This window comes from Tribolium madens, unplaced genomic scaffold (genome assembly GCF_015345945.1).
Source record: "Tribolium madens isolate multiple individuals breed KSU strain unplaced genomic scaffold, Tmad_KSU_1.1 Scaffold_19;HRSCAF=116;Tcas5.2_LG9, whole genome shotgun sequence".
Classification (NCBI taxonomy): Eukaryota; Metazoa; Arthropoda; class Insecta; order Coleoptera; family Tenebrionidae; genus Tribolium; species Tribolium madens.
The window spans coordinates 7,988,275-8,012,144 of record NW_025400983.1 but is presented as its reverse complement, the minus strand read 5'-3'; the positions used below and the strand labels follow the sequence as shown (position 1 = coordinate 8,012,144).

Sequence of the window (23,870 nt, the reverse complement as noted above, 5' to 3'; positions counted from 1 at the left end):
GAAGGACCGCATTTTCATTTGTGTTTTCCTAACCGGAAACTTCGGTCCAGAAAGAATTTCAAAATGACCGATGCGTCAACAAAAAACAAATTTTGTTATTGTTAATTCTGAGCTTTGACTTAATATCTTCGGGACAGGGTTTCTGATACGATCCGAAGACAATCGTTCGATGATTGCTTCTAATCGTCAAGAGGATGCAACTAACGAAAGTAATCTCGGGGGCGGCTTAATCGCTAATTGGTACAATTTAAGCCCTACCATCCGTCTTAATTTCTACAAACATTTCACCAAATTAACCCCCTTATATTCTGCCAGCGAAGAGTGAATTTTGTGAATAGGTAGTTCTTGTTATAATTGTCAACGTCTCTCGAGATGGGCGCCTTCACTATTCATACACGTACACAATCATTAATGAAATGCATTCCCTCTTCAAACTGGATAAGATTTACTCCGCTCAATTATTGAGAAAGAGAAGCTCCCTTTGTGACACACGACCTGGAATATTAATATCGTATTCGACCGACCACTTTTCGTCCTTAATTCTGAACACAACGTGATTATGCAAGTGCAAACTGCCGCATTGCGCTAATTCAGGATAACCCGAGCTTTATTTGCATGGGGCCGCAAGTAGATATCATGCGAATCTTTTTCTAGGTAAAACTTTACGCCCGATCCGCTCTTATTATTATAAATGGCGATTGGATCCAGAGAAAGCCAATTAAACTTTATTAATTGCAATCCTGCACTGGAGTCGTTGTTGCGGCTTAAGTCAGCGATATCGCAAGCCTCTTCTCTTTCTTTAATTAAAAAAATCGTCTAATTTGAAGCTGGATTAGATTAATTTCGTAATTAGTTAATGCAACAGAGAAACAGAGGGCAGATTTTTAATTAAGACCAAACATTGAGGGATGTTGGGATTTCAGGTGTCTCGCTCTCTACTTGCCTAGACGGATATTAATTTTCACCACATCCTGACCTCCAGTATGCTAAAACAAAAGCTGTAAAAATTATATCTGTGACGAAATTTGCCACTTTTGAATATTTGGATTGCATCCAGAGTAATTTTAGAGCGGCTACTTTTAAAACTAAAATTTTCGAGCAAATGACAAATGCATGCAAAAACGGAACAAAGTTCCTGAATCTTAGTGTAAATTCTGCATGATTTAAGATAGTTATTAATAAATCTAACAGACACGAACAGATGCCGTAATCACAGTCGCATACCTGACCCGATTATCTCAAGCGTTCATCATTCGTGCTCCAATTCCCCAAATTTTGGTCGAAGGTTGATTAACGAAAAACCCTCGTGAAAATAATTGTCGTCCATCTGCCACCGGAATTTAAAATTTCCTCGGTTATATTTTATTGTGAATAATAAATAAACCAAGTGGTGTTGTTCTTCCATCTTTTCGATGTATTGTGCTTTAGCGGTTCAAATTACGTAATATCCTCCCTCTAGCTATAAGACACCATCTGTTGCTTTTCTATCTTAATATAAAAAATACAAAAATTAATCGTATTTTCTTCCACCGAACTGACAGTAGACGGCTTGGTGTCCTCTTCGCCCCGCCCTCAAACAAACTTTGCTAATTATGAAAGTTTAGGCTTCCGGTTCGAGCATCTTATACTTATCTATTGTTGTGCAATAATGGGTTTTTTGATTTGTTTTTGTCAAGATTTGAAACCTTCTTTCACATATATCTGACACGCATACGTATTGCTGGGTGCGCACACACGAAACCATTTCAGTTTTATGATTAAATCGTTATTATTTTAAAATATTGTATTCAGTAAAACAGTAATAAATTATTAAAACAAAATTTCTTACAACTATTTCCAAAAAGACCAATTTATTGCAGAACCCTAAATTTACATCCTCTTTCTGTGGTTTTCTGTAGCGGAGGATCTAGAAAACACCTGGGGGAGGGGGTCAACAATAAACTTGAAGAAAAAAATACAATATAACAAATTGTTTTATTGAATATGTACATTATTCAGAGCAAATAATAGTTTTAAGTCGACGAGGCTTCATGATGGAAAAATTATTCATTACTTCGTCAACATTTTTTTTATTAAAAAACAAGTTTCATAAGACCACTATTGAAGCACAAATTCAAGTTTAAAAAACGAGTGGCACAGCCACTAGTTGTTTTCAAGAAGGAGTGCTTCAAATTTTTATGAAACAAGTTTTTTTATACTATTTTTTGTAATTTGCCTTAAACATTTTTTTTTACTTTAATCGGGATTGTTGTGACGATTGGTAATATCAAAATTTGGTAAAGAAAATTTGATCTAGTCGTTTTTTGTTATATCTAAATTCTCTCAAAAAACACGAATATGGAAGATAATAAAGTTAAAATGGAGACAAATTACAAAAATATGTTTCAAGACGTTTCAGGGTCGAAAAACTGCGTTCCACCATAGCTGTAGTAACAGGCAGTGTTCTAAATATCTGGATAAATATTTTGACATTTTTTTAATTATTAAGAGGATTTCCAGAGGGGTAAGTTTTTTATAGCTCGCCACTGGTTGTCTGTCTTTAAAAAAAAATATTCTTCGACACTGTCAAAATTTACGGTTTTTCTCCCGTGTAAGGAAGTTTTGACAACTGTTTGGCATTTCTCAATACAAAACGTCAAATTATTTTTAACAGATTTAAAGCAAGTTTAATCCTTGTTGACTCTAATTCGAATAATAAAATGTTGTATTCCACTCGTTTGAGTGTAAATCGGACGCTTTATTCCACCTCGTGGATGGTAAACCACTCGTTACACTCGTGGTTTAAAAATCCACTCGGTCAAATAAAGAGTCCGATTTACACTCAAACTCGTCGAATAAATAACTATTAATATTAGTCAAAATTTATTTTTTTCTTACAATACTTTTGGATGTGTCATAATTCAAAATGGTATTATTCCTATGGCAGCAACGAAATTTTAAAATAATCTATGCATGATATGTAACTTAAATACAAGTATTTTATTGCAATTGTATTTATAAATCAAAATAAATGGATGAAATCGAGAATAAAATAGTAGTAGTAATAATTATATGTGATTACATTTGTAAAACCAATGAGTAGCTCCCTAAAATAGAAATTTAATTTTTAAATAATGAACGTAAATAAAAAATAATTTTTTGTAAGTCGTGTGAAAATACGCATAATGCATTTGTTTACTTAACACTTGACTTCAACTTAATAGTGATTTAAGAACAAAAATAAACGATTCTACATAAGTTAACACAAAGTAGAAACTTCTCATTTTGCTCATTTCTGAGTTTTCACTGTTAGCATAACAATATTACAAATTTAACTAGAAATTGCTTTACCAAAAATATTGAAGCTTCAAATTCAAATTATTTACTATCCTAACCATGCGAACCCTGCTAAATCAAATATCATAGGATTATTTAGTTACATTGCACTTACATTGCATTATTTTTTCGACTAATGTAGAACATTTGTTCCACATTGTTTGTATTTCGTAGGATTCATTTCGCGCACTTAATAAAAAATAAGCATTTATGAAGCTGCATTTTTAAATTTAAAATCTTTGCAAAATAATATCTAATGTTGGTTTCTTAAGCACTCATTATTACTTTGTTCCAGATCGCATCCACTATGAATCTCTTGAATTTCATCGACGAACAGCCAGCGTAAAAACCGGCGATGGACAATTTAACATACCTCAGTACATCTACGACGCAAATCACCAAAACCCCCGACCAAGAATGGACCCATTACCTCATCGTGTTCCTGAAAGCCACCATCATGGGTTCAATCATCGTCGTATCGATCTTCGGCAATCTCCTCGTCATCGTGTCGGTGATGCGGCATCGCAAACTCCGCATCATCACCAACTACTATGTCATTTCGTTAGCCTTTGCCGACATGTTGGTGGCAATGTTTGCCATGACGTTTAACTTTAGCGTGCAAATTTTCGACACGTGGCTGTTCGGGTACTTTATGTGCGATGTGTGGAACTCTTTAGACGTTTACTTTTCGACGGTTTCGATTCTCCACTTGTGCTGTATCAGTGTAGATCGTTATATCGCCATTGTCAAGCCGCTCAAATATGCGCTGAGTATGACCAAGAACATCGTAGCTTTGATGCTCCTCGCGACTTGGATAATGCCGGCGTTCCTGAGTTTCCTGCCGATCTTCATGGGATGGTACGCAACGGAGGAGCATCTCAAAGATCGGTTCGATCATCCGGACTCGTGTGAGTTCAAAGTCAACAAGTTGTACGCGATCATCAGTAGCAGTATCTCGTTCTGGATCCCGTGCACGATCATGATCTACATGTACTTGGCCATCTTCCGCGAGGCTAACAAGCAGGAAAAAGACATGTATAATAGACAGGGAGCGGCTTTGCTCCTCCACCAGAATAACACCAACGGTGACATGATGTCGAATTCTGGTGGTTCTTCCAAAACGCTGACTCTTCACGAAATCAACCAGGATCTTCATCACACTCCTACCAAAGAACGAAACCTAAACAAAATGAAACGCGAGCACAAAGCCGCAAGGACTTTGAGTATTATTATGGGGACGTTTACTTTGTGTTGGTTGCCCTTTTTCCTGTGGTATGTCTCGATCTCGTTGTGTACCACGTGCGAATGCCCCGATATGGTCGTGGGGATCTTGTTCTGGATCGGGTATTTCAATTCGACGTTGAACCCCTTGATTTATGCTTATTTCAACAAGGACTTTAGGGAAGCATTCAAGAACACATTGCAGTGCGTTTTTTGTAGTTTGTGCCGCCGTCCGCCATCTGATTTAGACAAGTTCGATATCAGAAGACCGTCGATAAGGTATGATGATAGAACTAGAAGCATCTATTCGGAAACTTACTTAAAACATATTGATAGGAGGAGGAGTTCGGAGTTTGGATCGAGTCTCTGAGTAGACCTAACTAGCAGCAGACTTACGACCACTAGTTTCTAGTTTGCTGCTAGTTTGAAAAATATCATTGGTGCTGCATTAGTTGGTTTTGGTTTAATTTTTTCGAATGAAAGAAACGTGATAGGGCGTGTGATACTTCTTAGATAGAGTAGCTATACTAATCCTTGTATATAATGCCAAAAATTAGTTCTTTTATATTTATTTTTTAGTTTCTACGATCTTAAAAAGATGAATGTAATTGTATGCGTTTTTTGTAAAGGATATTTTTACCAAATTGAAGACTTAATTTAAGACTGCAAACCATTTTTCGCGAATACTCCAATTGAAGAAACAATTTTTCTACAGGTAGACTTAATTCATATTCGTATAAAAATAGAAGTAAATGTTTTTTCGATGTGTAATAAAATTTTGTGTAATTGTGAAGATTTTCAAAACTATCAGAAAATTGTAGCGAGATACAATCATATTTTAGAATTTAAAAAATGTGCAATTAAGTAACTAGATGAGAATTTAATATTAGTGAAGATCGACCAATCGTAAAATTGTTACGAGAAGCAATAAAATTTAGTAATGAACCTACAGGAAGGTCAACATCGAAGAATAAAAATATTTTTCAGATAAAAACTTCATTGACAAATCGGCTAAAACGCACATATTAATAATATTTTTCTGTATCGTCTTCCCCTACATTATCAGTGTTCAAATAAAAACTATCGACTTGTTAAAAAAATCGATGTCTCAAAGATAAATGTTTCATGTACAAAAAAATTTTAAAAAATGTCCACTTAAAGCTATTAGTTGATTAAGTGCTTGCATACCAAATATTTTAGTTTAAAAAGATTTTGTACATAGTCTCATTTACTTAATGAAATATTTATTGTTTGTTGACAATTTTATATTTAAGTTTAGTTTATACATTTGTAAAAATGCTTCCGACATAAAACTGACAATTTGCTTTTGACAAACAGGACAGAATTCAATAAAATAACATTAATATTTTCCGTCTGTGTACTTTTATTGCAACCCATCCTCTCCTACGCAAATTATTCTCATCGAGTTTGTACTTCAAAGAACTTTGCCAACTTTTAATATGGCACTAAATTATCCAAAAAACGTTAAAAATACATATCTATTTATGGATAATTACATTGAACTAACTTTTTCAAGTTGCAACTCTGCAAGTTTAGTTTCATGTGGTCAAATTAGTGTCGCAACAATGAATATAACGTCATGGTTTCGTAGAAGAGTGTGCGGATTCGGTTAAGCCGAGTTCGAATCGAGGTTATAGTTTCCTAACTAAGTTTAGTTCAGGGATGCTTGAATTAATACTGATCTAAGCCGAACTAAGTTTTAAAAATAGGTACAACCAACGACATCACTCAAAGCATAACTTTAATCAATCAAATAAATGCTAAAATTACCAATAAGAACGTAATCTAGATAAACTAAGTATAAACTTTGAACAACCAGCTACATAAATAAAGTTGTGTAGGATCACTGTAGTTATTGAAGAAGACTTTAATGTTTTCAGTGCTCGTAAGGAATTGAGACATTGTTCAAAAACAACTCTTTTTCGAAAAATAAAATGTTGAAAGCTTGAGAGTACCAATCTTGTTGTATTTTCATCCCTATCATCGCATAAACTATATATAAGCAAGTCAAGACTCTTCTCGGTGATCAATAAAAACAGGTAAGTAACGTAAAGTTTATTTTACGAAGAAAATGTCAATAAATAAGCCCAGACTTGGAGCATTATTCGCTGGAAGAGCATGAAGAGTGAAAAGTCTGTTTCAGTGTAACGGCACAGACTTTACTTTGCACGAAAATACCGAAATGAGATTCCAGCTTTCTGGCTTTTCATTTTTAACGAAGTTAGTTTCTCTGTTCCCAGGTAAGCTCCACACATTGCGACGTTATTAAATTTTAGATAATTAATTCAGTTGAAGTTTTTTATTAAAACGCTTGTTTTTAACAAGCTCAATGAGTCGCGGCCATTTAACCATTTAAAAAGTGATACTGGCGGTCTTTTATAACTGTAATTTATTACAGCGAGACGCCATCAAACCAATTCTGGTTACATTTAACAGGAATGTAAATTATAATTATGATAAACGAGCAAAATTCCTCTTGTTCCTCTTCATTTCTCTAATTGTTATCACGCCCTTCTCTGCCACAAACGCCTGTAAAAATGAGCGACGTTTACTCCAAAATTATATTTATAGGGATTATCTTGGGGGGGTGGAAACAGTCCCCCCAGCTTGGCTCCGTCCCAAATAATCTCCAGATTATATACGGGATGAAACGTATTTAACCTCGAACGAAAACGACACCCCAAAAAAAACGGATCAGACGTGTTGTTCCACTTCGATGGAAAATAAGTTACGTTTTCAAATTGCTTTGCCTTCAACCTCGCCATGACGTTTAAACGCAACGTAAATTGACACTCTCTCGAATGCGAATACAACCTTTATCCTTTTCAATCTTGGAACGTCGACAATATAATATTGACACGGTCCCATCTCGATTCTTAGATGGGTGTCGTCGCACAATTACTTCTCAGCATGATCCGACAGAATCTCGAAGCCTTCAAAGGGAAATTGGAAAAGCCATATTCTTGGACAATTTCATCGATTATTTTGCATATACCTACCTATATAGGGTGCGCCAGAACTCGCGCCCCAGAGAAAAATGCCATTATAAGGAAAAATGGAAAAAATGTTAAAAAAAATCTATCTATAAAAATTTCGAAGTTATGAAAGTTTAAATTTTTGCTCTTTGACTTTATTTATTTCTGTTGGAAAAATAATTTTTCAAGTTTTTTGCTACAGGCTATTAGAAGAGGAAACAAGAAAGTGTCCTAAATAGTAACTTTGTTCAATGTTATTTGTGGCTTTTATTGGCAAAATTTTTGTACTTTTACTAAATAACTGTAAAAAAAACATATACAAGGTCATCAGTATCATTAAATGCACATAAAAAATGTCAAATGTCCAAAAATAAATGTCAAAATTTTTTGACAGATAAAATTTTTTAAACATTTTTTCCATGTTCCTGGTATCTTATCTTACTTGAAATTTTTCTCTGGGGCGCGGGTTCTGGCGCACCCTGTATGTACACCAGAAGCTCATTTCCGTCATTACAGATAACTCAAAGACACACTCGTAACATTTTCTTGACCTCAAAAATATAGTATCTAGCAAAATAAAAATTAATATGGTCTCTTAGAATCTTTAACACTTTTTTTTTTTCAAATTTGGTTTGTGCTTTCTGCAGTATTCGGTTAGCAATTTAGCTTTTTTACCAATTGCTTCACACAGTGAAAGTGTGCATTCATTAATTTTCTTTTTTTTTAACGTTTTCAAGTCTAAAGCTTTTTAGTGCTGATTTGCCAAATATGTTATTAATGCCAAGCACACAAAGCGAACTAAACAGCAGATTGTATTTAAATTTCATGATAATTAGTGTAATGTACAAACATTTGGAATACGTAGTTTTATTAAAAATGTCACTAAAACAGGAAACGAGGAAGCTGTATACTAAACGGTAATTTTGTTTTATTTATTTAAGTTTTTGAACTTTTATTAAATAATTATGAAAAAACATATATAAGATCTTCGGGAACATTAGATAGACATAAAAAAATCAAATTTCAAAAAATAAATGCCACTTTTTTTATACAATTTTTTTTTTAATTTTGTCTATCTGATCTTACTTGACATTTTTCTTTGGAACGCGAGTTCTTAAAGACCCTGTATGCTTTTGCTGTTATTTAGTTTTCTAATCATAATAAAATCAATTTACATAAAACGTCCTCATTAAGTGTTTTTTTGTAGATGTACATTCCATTTATTACAAAATTAGCTCAATTCATAATATTAGTCGGTAGAGCAAGAAACTCCACCACACTGCGACGATTTGCGGCAGTAAATTATATTATCTATGCCATACTCGTTTTCAAATAAGATAAAACGTAATTTGAGTGATAACACCATTTACAAAATTTTCTCTTTATTCCGTTCTTTATTATTTCTTGAATGCGAATTTCAAAACTGTTTTAATTATTGTGTCTCACCTGTTCATTATTGATTCATAATGTCTTCCATTTGAGGTCTGTTATAGGACATTAATAAGGGTACTTACCACCGCCTCCTTAATCAAATGTATCAATATCCCGCCTGGGCATTTCGTAAAAAATGCATTGGAGCAGTGATTCCGATTTTTATTAGTTACGAGAGTTACTAATGAAAAACTGAATGATTTTGAATTATTAACGAAAAATAACGCAATTAATAAAAGCTGGGAAGGAAGGATACAACAAAACCAGATACGCCAGGGAGAATTGATATTATGAGGTTGAACCCTTTAAGCTAAAAAACTGGAAATGTCAAAAAATTTCCCCAAATTAAAGCGCCAACAGAAATCAGTTGAACTCAAAAAATGGCAATTCATTTGGAAGGAGACTTTACTTGTTTCCTAGGATACTGTGTATTCATAAGCTACTTCATTTGATAATTTAGCATTTAACCTTTCAAACAATTTTTATTTTTAATAAAAACATAAATCGTTGTATTTACATCCAACCATGGCCATGACTTGATGTGTAGCCCTGGCCGGAGGCCCTCGATTTTGCAAACCTGTCGCCCCCGGAGACTAGAAACATCCAATAATGCTCTTGGTACAGTGATGGACAGTGAATTTCGTCCACCCAATTTCTATGACAGATTAAAAGTGTAAATTAGTCTTTAGGTTTTCCTAACCTTGTTTCAGAATTTTGATTAACGTTTGTCATGTTGACAGAATGCTTGATGCTTCTTGTTACTTTTTACCTTTGTCCTTTGAAATGGTAGTCCTTGGTATGCCCAAAACTATAGAGACACGTCTTTGAGACATACCCTTTTGTACCAGAGAGATAATTTTTATTTTATTAAACGCACTTACTGCTGGCATGTTTGAATTTGATTAAATTTGACAATACGTATTTGAATGTCAGTTATCATGACAATAAAGCACAGACTACAGTGAATTTTTGTGAATTCACAGAAATTGGGTGGACAAAATTCACTGACCATCACTGTACATACCTAAATAACTATTAATGAAGAGAATTTGGGAAAATTGCGTTTGAATTTCAAAAGATTGTTGGCTGTTTAGGAGTGTGTTTCTTAAAGAAAAAAGAAATCAAAAAACGGTAGGTGCCTATTTTAATATATATATTACTTTTTTGTATAGTCACTTTAGTCAATTATGATATTACGAAAATTCAATCTGTCTGGAATTGTAGGTGTTCTTCCACATTGAGGAAAATTATACCACGTAATTTATATTTTCGAATATTCGAAAACCAAGTTTCGGTTATAATGTCTAGCTTTTGAACTGAAAATCAGTTTTAATAAATAAAAGAATAGTTTTTTGACACGTATACATGAAATAGCAAAACATTTTCTATTCGCATTCAGGACCTCAAAAAATGTAAAGTAAATTAAGTTTAATGGACGACTTTAATGTTGCACAGAGAATTGAATTGAATAGAAAAATGTTTTTTTTCAACTTTAAGCTCTCTTCTAACTCTTTAAGTAAATTAAGGATTTTTTTGTCTGTGATTTTATATTAATAAAAGCAAATGAATTTGTTTGAGAAGTATTAGTATAAAAGGTTTTTTTTATTTTATCGAAAATTTTAATATTGTTGCTTTCTATCCAGCTATTTAATTTAAGAAAACCCACTCGTACTTATTGTCATTAAGTTATTCTAAAGATGATAATTAAATTTGTACATAATTATCGAATCATTCTTACACTGGGACAATAATGAATTCCTTAAAATTAGGACTATTGTTCTGATACGAAATTATCCCCATAATCAATATTTCTGTTGCTGGACAATGACAGCATTATTTTCTACGAATTGCTCATTCCTTGCAATCTTAAACGCTGACAATACAAATCAGAATTTCTCTCGAATTTCAGCAGGATGAGTGACACCGTACAATTACGATCCTGACCTGATCCCGTCGGCTTAAACGAGAAATGGGATGTAACGGGCGCACGGACATCATCACACAAAAGCAATCAGCGGCCAAATTCCAGATACTTACAAGAGTGGTGGTTTGTTTATATTTACATAAAGTCATAAAAAATAAACAATTTTCGCTACTTTAAAAAATTAAGACCATTCATCTGCGTTCTTCACATAGAAAACGCCTAAGGTTAAGAAGTGTTGTAAACAACAACAGTACAATTTGTTCGCTTTTCAAGGTTTTTGTTCTGTAGTGTTGCGAGTTGCTCTCTCAAAATGCACGTATCGTTTTTTTAATGGCGAGTTCTGTGCGTGTTTGCAGGAAAATAACAATGGTGTTCAGAGATTTGCGTTAAATCCACATTTGAATACAGGGCAAATTAAAAATAAATATAAATATGAGAGGGTTTGTGATGGAATTGCTCTTTATGCAAACTCACTATTTCAAAAAATATATTTTAGTAAAGGATGTCTTGTCGTGAAATCCGCAGGATTTGAGGTTTACACTTCTTGCATGAAATTATGTTTCAGAGCGAAATCCGATTTTATCTTAGGACATCATTCTCTTCGTTCTTGTTTTTCAGCCACGTTCTCGAAATTGTTCAAGTTAAATTAAATTTTATTGTTATCTGTGATTAATTTCGATTTAAATTTGCTAATTAAGGTCGTAAATCGCATTAGTTTAGCAACAAAGTTAACATGAGTGGTGGTTCTCTATGGTGATCGCTCATTTTAATGACTCTTCGCCCGGGGAACGCGGTCTTAAATGTGTAACAAATTGCATAAGTTATTTACAAAAGGCACTAGACCTAGTTTATGATTTATGGGCATAAACTGAACCCTCATTACATGGCGCAGTTTTGATAAGACGTTAAATTACACCAGAGTCGTGAGTACGAATATAATCAGAACGAGAGGGTGTCAAAGGACATTATTTTACCTACTTTGAAAAATTAATTACTGAAGAAAGTTATTATTTGCGACAATAAATTCTCACGAATTTATAATACCTTGAGGGAAAGTTCCTCTTAAGACTTTCGTAGAAGGAGCCGGAATTCTTCTCGAGTAATTAAAGCCGATTTAAAACCGATTCCGGAATTAGGAACACAAACCTCGGTAAATTATTGAGGTGCGGACGCGGCAATTCGTTAATTATAACTTACTGCCCTTCGTTATTTTGCTTCCGTGCTCCTTCTGTATGTGATATCTTCGCAAACGTCCTGATTCTAAAGTCAAATATTTGCTGTTCTCTTTTAATATTGATCACAAGAGCGAGACCACCGCTGATTAGAAACGGGGCAAATATTTTTTCCAACTTTCAAGACTTTATGTGTGTCATTCAAAACGCTGTATTAGTATTCCCCGGAATGATTGATTTCAGATGGAAATTTAATTTGTTGGGATGGATTCTGATTCACACACAAAAAACTGGTGATTGCTAATATTCTCTAGTGCTCTTGAACGATGTTCTTTTTCACACAGCGTTCAGGTTTAATAATATTTGCACTCCACAACGTTTTTTCATCGAAAACAATAAAACCAAAATTGTAAAACGCCGCTGTAATATGAAATTTTCGCGAATATACGAAAAAATTCTTCAGCCGTTTTATTACTTCATCCAGTTTAGATGTGGCAGTGCTGATTCAACTTTATAACGACTCCATTATCAAAGTTTTCAAAAATTCCTCTCGCATCCTATTAACGAAATAACTTTGTCAAACTCAATGGACATAGTTTCGGATTAATAGTATGACGGTTTTAAATTGAATCGTTCTAAAACACAAGCTTGAGAGAATATTTAATTACATGGAGGAGTATTAATTGTGAAAACGCGTAGGTGGTGATATTATACTAAATTTAATTACAAACGGGGAAGCAGACGTCTCGGCGACGATTTCTACAATCAACAAATATCTATATGATTAGATTATATCGAAATTGCGGTTACCCTTTTTGTTTTTGAACAAAAAGTAACCAGTTTTCTCCATTTGAACTCGCTTTATTTCGGTCTATTGTCTGGTTAGTTTTAAAATACCAAACTGGAAAATAAAATAGAAAATAAAGAATAAATGACTGATTGTCAACGGAAACTTTAAATTAGTGTTATAAAACAATAAAATTTAACTATTCCTGTCGTTGCAGTTGTTCAAAATACTTGGTATATTATTATTCAACAAATTTTATGAGAACAGAAAGTTTACAAAACGAGCGAAATGCTAGTTTTTAATCATCTGAGTGAATAATATCTAATATATGAGAGTAGAAGAGTACTACACTTTGTCTGCGACTATTAAATATTTTTTAAGTTTGGCTGTGTTGAAGAAAGTGACGCTTTAATTTAATTAATATAAATGACATATTGGGTCCAACTCGATTTAACAATTAATGAATAAACAATATACTTAAAGTAACACAAAAGTATAATGAGCAAGTATAATATAAGACAAACAAATTTGAACAACAGTTACATTTGGAATGCAAACAATTTTCAGTGAAAAATCCATGCATTAATACGATCAACTCATTTTGAGACCTCATTGTCCAAAACCAGCATCCATAAATTAAATTCCTTTAAACCAAACCATCCAAAACGGTCGGAACGCAATCGGCACGCGTAATTAATTTTTAACACGATTATGGCACCCTTTCCCCCATTTACATAATAAATTCCTCGGTTATCACTCCAAGGCCAATAAAAAAAACACCCTTTCCTGCAAAACATTCCCTTAATTGCAAGGTTATGCCATGCAAGGCCGTCGCGTGTCCACCAAAACTCTCACAACACATTTCTCTGTTCTATTAATACCGTGTGTCCGGGGATTTTATCACCTTTTTTATCCCCGGTTTACACTCACATAAATCAACGATTACCGTCGAATATTAAAAGAAAAACAATGCAAGGTCGAGGCGGCAATTATTCCATCATATTTGTAACGAGCTCCCAGGTGTTTTCACAGAAAAAAAACGCCCACTTGAAAAATGAAAACTCGGCTAATTGTAAAGTAGATTGAAAGCTTTCAAAACCATTAAAGCTCATTAATCACGGTTTACGATTCCGAAATTTAAAAGTATCAATTTCCCACGCCAAATTGCAGTTTAAAGACCTCTCTCAACCAGGCATTAAAGTAGCGAGTTTGTTTAATCGGCCACCAGATGGCTCCAACGTGTAGTTTCCTGCTGATGCTGTCCTGCAGATCACTGAAAGGAACATTTCAGGATTCTTGCAATCTCTTTGTTGACTCTGCATACAATAATCAAGGGGTCGTAACAAGGTCCTGTTCTGGACATTATACACGTTGAATTTAACGATAATGGGCGCGGACATAATGATAAAAAACATTATGGACAAGAAAATTTTCCTGTATTGTGATTTATGTATCCATAAAACGGATATTGCGTGTTTCCATTGAAGGAAAAAATACAAAAAAGCATTTATTTTGTTAATAAATTATACACTGAAGTTTAGAAACTTGCTAATCGAAATTTTAATTAACGTCAAACTTTTACCACATTGCGGCCAGGAAATTATTACTTTTGACTTCACTTATTTTTTCAGCAAATTATTTTGTTTGTAATTTATTTTGTTGGATCAAATGTTGCAAAAATTGTGTAATATTCATAAAATGGCATATGACAAAAGCAGAAGTTTTATATTCTCGCTATGTTCCATTTTATATCGAAATACAAAAGCTAAACCGATATAAACGCAATTTCTATAAAGGTTTATATACACTGTAGGTAAACACTCAACTCACTTTATAAATATCCCGCTGCTCCTATTCAGGAAAAACATTATTTACAATTTCTTATCCATTTAAAGATAAGTTTGCGCATCACATCACATTCTTATAATCAAAATAATTAAAACAGGGAAAATAACTTGTTAGACAATAAAACACTCCATGTTAACACCGTGAAGTGAAGTTAATTTAATTAATACAATGCTGTGTACTTTTGCTGTAAAGTTTCAAAGTTTCAAAAAACAAAATATTTAATTTACTTGAAACACCTACGTTTTAATGCATTTCTTATTTTGCTTGAGTCTAATACTATATTTCCATCATGCGTTGGTAATGAATACTGAACACATTGAAAACACGTGTATGAAATCAAATTAAACCACACCATTTCAATTAAATATAAACTACAGTACAATATTTTAAAAGCAAAGAACCCCTATGAAATTTTATAACCGTACATAATAAAAATTCGTTACCTTAACGATGGAGAAAACGTATTTATTTCCTGAAAGAGGGTAAAAACTTGGCAGTTCGTTAATATTCCCTCGATTAACGATGTTAACGTCATGAAAAAAATATATTCTCTTAATTAAATTAAAATACATAAAACTAGAAATTGTAAATTAAAAAAGATAATATTTTTTTCTAAATCTCTTGTTTTAACAAAAAATTAAAATTGAAAATAAATTATGTGAAATAAAGTGTTATTTAGTATCATAGGAGTATAGACACAAATGCACCAATTTTACAATAAAAGGCCGATAAAGTAGCTCCCAATCTATTGATTTCCAAAATCTTCTGTTTTAGCGGTAAACATACAGATGCCGCAAGTACTTGTTTTCTGATTGTAATATCATTTAGATAAGTACTTAAATCTGATTTGTTTTTCAAAAAAAGCAATTTTTTGAAAATTCCCTTTTTTGGAGTACACGGTTGCAACTCTGTACAGAATGCAAGAACTCGCGCCCGAGAGAAAATTGCCATGTTAGGTAGGATACCAGGAACATGAAAAAAAAATTTAACTAGAAAAATTTTGAAGTTATGAGAGTTTAAATTTTGCACTTTATTTCTGTTGGAAATAGTTATTTATTCTACGAGTTTTAGTGTAAATCGGACACATTATTCCACCAAGTGGATTTTTTTTTATCATCCACGAGGTGGAATAAAGCGTCCGATTTACTCTCAAACGAGTGGAATACAACATTTTATTCTTCGAATTAGAGTCAACAAGGCTTAAACTTGCTTTAAATCTGTTAAAAATAATTTGACGTTTTGTATTGAGAAATGTCAAACAGTTGTCAAAAGTTCCTTACACGGGAGAAAAACCGTAAATTTTGACAGTGTCGAAGAATAAAATAATTTTCCAAGTTTTTTTTGTTACAGGTTATTAGAAGAGAAAATAAAGAAGCTGTATCCTAAATTGTAACTCAGTTTAATGTTATTTGTGGCTTTCATTGTCAAAATTTTTGTACCTTTGCTAAATAAAAAACATATAAAGTTTGTTTTTTTTTTAAATGGAAATTACCAAGTCAAAATTTTGGTGAAAAAATTGGTAGCAGCTTGTCTCCATAGCCACAAATTTTGTTTGCTCTTTGTTTTTGTCCCTAGAAATTTTGTTAAAAAATTATGGTTATGTGTTCAAATTGAGATGTTGTCAAAATTTTGACTTTTATGAATCTTGTGTGCCTGTTTGCTCTTTGAAAGCGCTAGAAATGAATACCTGAGGACAGACATCATTATCTAAGGTCTAAAGACAGGATTCAGTGCTTATAATTTTGATAGAAACACACCGCAAGTAAGTACAATGTTGTGAACAAAAATGAGATTCTTGCTACAAAAACTTTGAAGAAAAAGGATGTTTATACGAAAAAAGTTATTTAGCAAAAGATACAAGTGGGTATTATGATGATTGGTAATAAATTTGTGTAATTTATTGAAATGAGCTCAAAGTTGATGCATTTTATAAATTCTTCTTCAGCTTTTGTTTCAAAATTGTTACTTTTTCAATTCGTTCCTCAAAAACGACACTAATTTAATTGCGTTCTTTCCGAGGTTCTTTCTCATTCATGTTTATTTGGTATTCTTGTCAATTTTTTGCTAAAAATTAAGAATGTTTAGCAAACCTGCGTTACAAATTGCGTCTACATTTTAACGGGCCCTTTTTCTAACTTCCTGCTTGCGAACTATTCGTTTCCAAATTTCGAAAAACTGTTAGCGGTACCAAATTTGTTCCTTTTTTTAGTGTTTCGTCTCTAAATTTTCTTACACGATTTTTTGTGTTGACGTTTAATGACATTGTTTTCAAATTAATACAAAAAACCGGAACTGCCAACTTCCTTTATTAAAATTACCATGGATGAATTTACTAATAATGCCAACGTTAAAACTGTTTGGCATTTCCATTTAAAAAAAAACAGACTTTACAAGATCATCAGTATCATTAAATAGACATAAAAAAGTCAAATGTCAAAAAATATATGTCACAATTTTTTGACAAATAGAATTTTTTAAACGTTTATAATCTAGTAATCAAAATATGTTTTAGCTAATTTAGGCCATCGGGGCTGTGTTAGTTGCCGAAGGAGTGAAAACGCCACGTTGTGACTTGGTGGCGCGCCAGTTGTTGACCTAGTGCAGCCTGCAACTGGATTCAATCAATATGCTCCAGCTCCGGTCGTTGATTTGCATTTTGTTTCATCACAGTCGACCCACTTTAAACTAATATTTATTTATTAAACTTGCGATGCTCCAGGATATTCTAATCGGGGTTACAAACAGGAATTTCCTTCTCAGAACAATCAATAAGGGTATTAGCAGTGTCAAAATGTCAGTGAATATCTTGGTTGTTTATTGCATCTAACATAACCATCTAACGTCTCAAACTTTGTACTTAACTGATGCACGACATCAAAACCACATCCATGAAGAAAAAAATAGGATAAAAGGTGATTTAGTCATAATCAAAACAATTTTTAATATCGAAATGGCAAGAGGTTTCCGGGATTAGCAAAGTTTCCACGATTAATGGCGCCTTGTTGACTGAAAAAGTGACAGCTGGACGGAAAACTTGGCCGTATCGAAGGAAAAAATTATTTTCATGTAAATACAAAGAATGCATGGCATTTTTGTTGTCGAGCATTTGTTCGTCTCAAATAAAAAACTATCATAACTCATCCCGTTTAAACTTTTTTACTTTTAAAACCCGGCGCATCCACCATTTTAATCACTTGTCCTTACAAAGTTTCGCAATTCAGTTTAGAGCGTAATAATACAACTTTTGTAACTTTTTCAACACTAAAGTTTGAAATAGAGTTACAATTCCCGTCGCAAACGCGACCAAAAAGTGTAATTGTATGTCATTCCAAAAATCAAAACTTATCCAACCTCAAATGCGCAACTATAAATCCACAAAATTGAAAACGTTTTTGTAATGCTTGTATTCACCAGTGGAGTACATTTTCAAAAACCAAAAAAATTATTGGAAACATTTTCAGCATCTGTCCGGCAAACAATAAACGATATACTTCGTAAAATCGGCAAATACAGCAGAGTTTATTTACACAAAGTCATTCTTTCGTATTTGTTTTGCAGCAGGAAGCAAAGCGACAAAACAAAGTTTTCTCGGTTCTAAATTTGCCTCAATGCAAAGCCCACGAATGCTAAGTTGGTGCAATTAACGCCTAAAAATAATTTTCTACAGACGTTAAAGTAGTAATCCGCTGAATAAACAAGTTGTTTACGTTCGAGAAATCTTATGCAAGTTTTTCTGTTTACCGTCATATAGACGATTTATCGTCAGAGTGTATAAATATAAGAAGCCGTTGCCCACTCAAAAGCGTCAAGAACAGGTTTCGAGCAATTAATATTCAATCAACGTGGCCTCCGGGACGTTGATAACATTTAATTATTGTTTTTTCTTTTTCTTTACACTTAGTTGTTAACTTCGTTGTTTTCACCAGGAACGATAGAGTTATCAAAGACGCCAAGTAATAAATTAAAAAAGAGAGTGTAACGTAAGGCAATTTAAAATCAAATTATCTTTGTTCTTTTAAGTTCAAGTTCGTGAAGCATTCTGCCAAACGTACCGTCAAAAATTTACATTTTATCAATTAGTTTTTTTTTGGTCGTTTCGCCAACACACTCCAAGTTTGAAAACTCGTTTTTCCGCTGCGAAATTCATTTTAAACGTTATTCGCCACAAACTTAATATATCTCGGCGGGATATTAAAGTGGAGCAATTTTTCACACTGAAAAATCGGAAGTGGCGAGTTGACTTCTCAATTACCGACTGTTTTCTTGCGATATTGAGCTAATTAATTCTGATTTTTATCCTAAATTTTACTGTATGTTTCAAGAAGTGCTTAACTCCAAAAAAGCTTCTTAATAAGTCTGAATCGATGCTATCAGAGAACTCATTTACCACTGTGAAACTTTTCTAACGAGATACTGGAAGAACCTTCACGAAATTGCTCTTCGGGAATGATTTGTTGTGCGAATTCCCAACTAATATAGTCTGACGAAAGTTGAGTCGATTCCCTCCGAAAAAAATCATTGCTCGTTCACGCCGAAAGTTAATAGCAAAAGAACCAAAAATACGTAAAAAATTGTTATTGCCTTGTGCGAAAACTATTCCCAAATTAATCTACAACGTCTGAGCATGTGACATGACTCCAATGCTTGTTCTCTGGCAGAAATTCCACAAGCTTGGCAACTTAACATTTCACCTGACCTCAAACCGTACTTTGACGCCTATAAAAATAAGTTAACTTTCTTAAAATTCAATTACAGTCGACTCGTTCCCATCATGACAGAAAAGTCAACTTTATAAATTCTCGTCCTTTTGTATGTGTCGCATGTGACACTTATTTTACCACCAGAATACGCCACTTATTTTCCAACTTTGCATTCGCAAAAGCGGATCAAGACAATAAAATTGTCGCCAAATAAAAATTTACAAGTACTCTGTTAGCGTTTCGCACCCTAACAAGAATTTATACTTTCCAACCCCACGCATCCGCTATTTTCCTATTAATAATATCGTTCCGCTAAATGAATCCGAAAACTGAGTCAAGTTTATCCGCCCCATTTCTAAACTTCCTAAATCCGCACTGTGCTTTGGAACGACGTGTTGACCTAGAACCCGGCATGACTTGATCCCGCTTTCTTCCAAAAAGTAAACTTTACTTGACTTATCACCCAAAACCGAAAATCGTAAAGATAGAAGAATCGATAGACCGCATTCACCCACGCCAAATTATTTTATCGACTTTGCAAAACCGCTCAAACTAACCTTTTGAGATTAGCTATAAACAAACCGAAACTATTTGCATAAAACACATCAAACGGAAGCTGAAATTTCACTTCAAGAAAAATTCTCAATTCAATTAATCATCAAAAGCCGGAAGATAAATTTTTGTTAAGTTAAATTTTGACGAGTTGCTCCCTTCTACTCCCCAGGGTCTTTTCAATCCTATTTGGGAGGATTTTCCTAATTCCATTTAATTTTAGCTCTATGTCTCTTTGTCTCACGGCGACCTAATTATGACCAAATAAACTCTTATAAAACGAAAATTAGAACGCCAACTCCAAGCAGTTGCAACTTTGTCCTCATTATTAATTTATAGCGTTAATAAACTCATCTCTGTTTTAATTTTACACCGCTCATGAAGTTAGTACCTTTTTTGCAACATTCGTGCGGTTTTTTAACAAGGACGAGACACAAATAACCAATCAAGTGAATGAAGTGATCAATAATAATTAATTAAAAAACACCAAACAAATCTCGTTTCATATATTTTATATAGGTTTTACGCAATTACCCAATTCGTATTTATCCCATAGCTAAAATTCCCATATGATCCAAACTAGAATACATATATACGAGTATAATATTTATTTTTAAACTAAGTATTTTTAAAAATATTCTCAAATTTTTTGTTTCAGTATTTTTAGTTAATTATATGAACCCGTAATTATTGATTTTTAACTTTTGAGAAAATTATTGTTTCATATACTATAAATTAGTTTAGGAATAACTAAATTTACACATTATGTAAATAATAATTTTCGTATATAACACTAAACACAAATAAATATAAATTGTTTGAATCTTCGTGTTATGACTACTAAGTTTTTATAGCAAAGGTGCAAAAATGTGCAAAACCAGCCACTGGAAACTGTTATTTTAATGACCAGTAGCAATGACAATTTTCAAATGGTTTCTTTGCCATTCTGATATATTACAAGAACAAAAATTTCGATTTTACTTTGATCAAAGTATAGTTCCCATTAATTACAAACCTCAAAAGCAATTGAGAATATTTCTATGTTTACTAGGAAAACCGAATTGCCTGAAATTATACACCTATGTTTCATTATAGAGAGTGATCGGTTTCAAGCTTAAAGAAAAATAACGTTGTATGCCATGAAAAATTAGTAAATTTTAAATTAATATTTTGAGACTGGACACCCGGTATGTATTTGAGTATTAAAATGAATGCAAGTTAAAGATTTTTACCAATGTTGCAACTATTGTAAAATATTGTGTCACTGTTATATAGCAGCTATAGCAAAAGTAAAATCTTTATTTTACAAAAAATGCTTCAATTACAAATTTATAACATACTTTACATAGTATTTCTTTTTAATTAGTTATTATCAAATTATATAAAATTTAGTTACCTATGTTGACTTATTGTATATCACAAAATATTCTATGTAAATTTTTAATGTAAATATTGCAAAATCTGTTGCTTTTACAGGTTTTTAGAGTCAAAATTTAAAAAACTAGATTTCAGCAAGACAGTATCTCAAAATTACAACATTGTAATAAAAAGCTGATACTATTTTGAATAAAATTTTGTGCTTTTTGTTTAATTACAAGATTTAAGCACAAGAATAAATACAATGTAAAAACAGTATTTTTCAATAAAATAATTTAAAATATACTCAGTATAATTATATTGTCGTAATTATTGTGTTTTAGTTAATTGATAATTTGCATAAGATTACAAACCAATATGCGAGAAATACACAAAACTCATACGAGTAATAAAAAAAAGTTTAGTAATTTTGTATATAAAATTTAGCATTAATGTATTTTGTTGTAGGTGGTAGCCACAAAAGTACATAATAATTGCCAGTGCTGTAAACAAAAATATGGCACTTTGAAAATGTATATCTTTCCTTTATTTCACTTCCTGCATTTTCACTGTTGCTATAAACCGTAATTTTTATGATTATTATGAATAAAGCGAACGTTGCCTGGTTTTAATCCCTCACTGGCGTTATTACCTCCCCGTCCTTATTTTACTTAACGCAATTGCAATGGCAGCGCAACGGATTAAGTTTTAAAGCGTCTTTTATGTGTATATATCGTTAAATTTGTTCAACTATAGTCGTAAAATTCAAACCTAAGAACTCGCAATCTCGTAATGGTGCACACAGCTCAAGAACTCAACTTGTATACGACGGCGATTATATTTTGCAATTTCTCTAATCAGAAAAATTTAACCTTTTGATCTACAATTCAAAAGCTCATTAGTAGCCAAATCGGTTAAATTCAATTTGGTTGAATTTATTTGATCGAAAAATTAATAATTGAAGCGATAAACGAACAAAGTCCATAATTTGAAATCTGAAAGACCCCAGTTTAAGCAAGTTTGTATTAAAGTTCGTCGTCAATTCGATTTGGCCAGTTACGTTAACAAAATAAATCCGATGTCGCTCACGCAAAAAACGCAAGCGAATTGTTTTTCAATTAGAAGACGTAGGCGAGATGCGCATGTTTGCACTTGTAAAACATCATTTCAAGGTTATTTTCAAAATTACAATCCCCGAAAAACCAATAATTACATGGATCTTCTAGAATTAATAATTTTTTACAGGATCCGAAAACAAACAAAGACGTTTAATTTCAAGTCGAATTTCTGTATCCCTCGTTAAAGAGCGAAACGCAAAGGATACGACTCTCAATGAAAAATTAATGTTTGCGATAATTATACAGTAACTTTTTAATCATTTTTAAATATTCCAAAACTCGGAATGTATTAATCTGTGCTTTTGTAAATTAAACACCATGTTAATCTATCATTATACATACAGGGTTAGTCACAGGAGAGTTACTTTTGAAATAATTTGGGCAGCAACGTATTATACAATTCACATAGGCGTCTAGCTTCCTCATTTTTAAAAATTATAAAATTGAATCCAAGAATACTTTGCATATTTTTCAATTTGACATTTAAAAGGTTACAGCCAATTTTCGTTAACACAATGTATTTTTACACAAATAACCAAAAAGTGAGCATGCTCTTAATCCATAGAGAATGCAAGAAAAATGCTCCTGCAGCAGGAGCTCTGTACTTGGAGAGGTATCCAAATCGAATCGAATCGAAGCCAAGTTACGACAAGATTGGTCCCCAATAGAAGACCCCGTCAGAGGACTGTTACTGGCCCAAAAAATCAAATTAGAGTCCTTGAAGCAGTAGACAATTACTTGTCATTTTGACGACTTCACTCATTTTCATCCAGCTCACATTGATTACTGAATTAATTTAAATAAAATATTATTTCCAGTTAAAGCAAGATTTGAAGCACGAATTGTGATTGATAGCACAATAGAAAATGCAGCTATTATTGTCAGAACATTAGCTTACATATGCTAAAGATATTTTTGGTTGCAAACTAATTAATTTTCAAAGTAACTCTCCTGTGACTGACGCTGTATAATCTGTAGGTGCCTGTCTACATTTTGAAAGAAACAAAATTAAAAAAACAATTAAAATACAAAATAAAAGTATTAAGCAAAAATTTTATCAAATCAAAAAAACACGATTTAGGTTTAAATTGCTTCTTAGACATGCAAAAAAATGTATGTAAACATGGGACTAGCTATTAACATTTTATGTTTAGCGTTATAAAAATCCCCCTGTATAATTATCCTTTGTTAAAATGTTCTCGACCAGTTTCCTCACAGATCTTATGTAGTTTCTTGCGGTTGTATACGTTTCTAAATTCATGTGGGATTCAAGTTGCTTAAAGTTTGTTTTGAGTTTAGTTGATGTATACCACTGTAATTATAAACGATGGTGTCTGATGCGACTACAACAACAGACTTAACAAAATTTCGATCAAAAACTGACGTTCCCTCGTCAGCGTCGACGCTGACTGATGGTAAACGTTTTTCTCTACTCGAATAAATCAAGTAG

The 23,870-nt window shown here is 32.8% G+C and overlaps 2 protein-coding genes across 4 annotated transcripts in view; one reads left to right on the top strand and one right to left on the bottom strand.

The window, feature by feature from the left end:
• The window catches only part of LOC123015979 (octopamine receptor beta-2R), a 28,476-nt gene extending 22,569 nt beyond the window's left edge, over positions 1-5,907 (top strand). For 2 of the 3 annotated variants that reach the window (XM_044416119.1, XM_044416118.1), the window contains one exon: positions 3,611-5,907. In XM_044416119.1, the coding sequence (XP_044272054.1) occupies positions 3,671-4,906 (1,236 nt within the window). In that variant the 5' untranslated portion in view covers positions 3,611-3,670 and the 3' untranslated portion in view covers positions 4,907-5,907. The remainder of the gene's footprint in view (positions 1-3,610) is intronic. The other variant, XM_044416120.1, reaches the window with a different exon arrangement.
• Positions 1-23,870, bottom strand: part of LOC123015976 — a 92,252-nt gene that overhangs the window by 57,412 nt on the left and 10,970 nt on the right. The gene's annotated exons all lie outside the window — the stretch shown is intronic.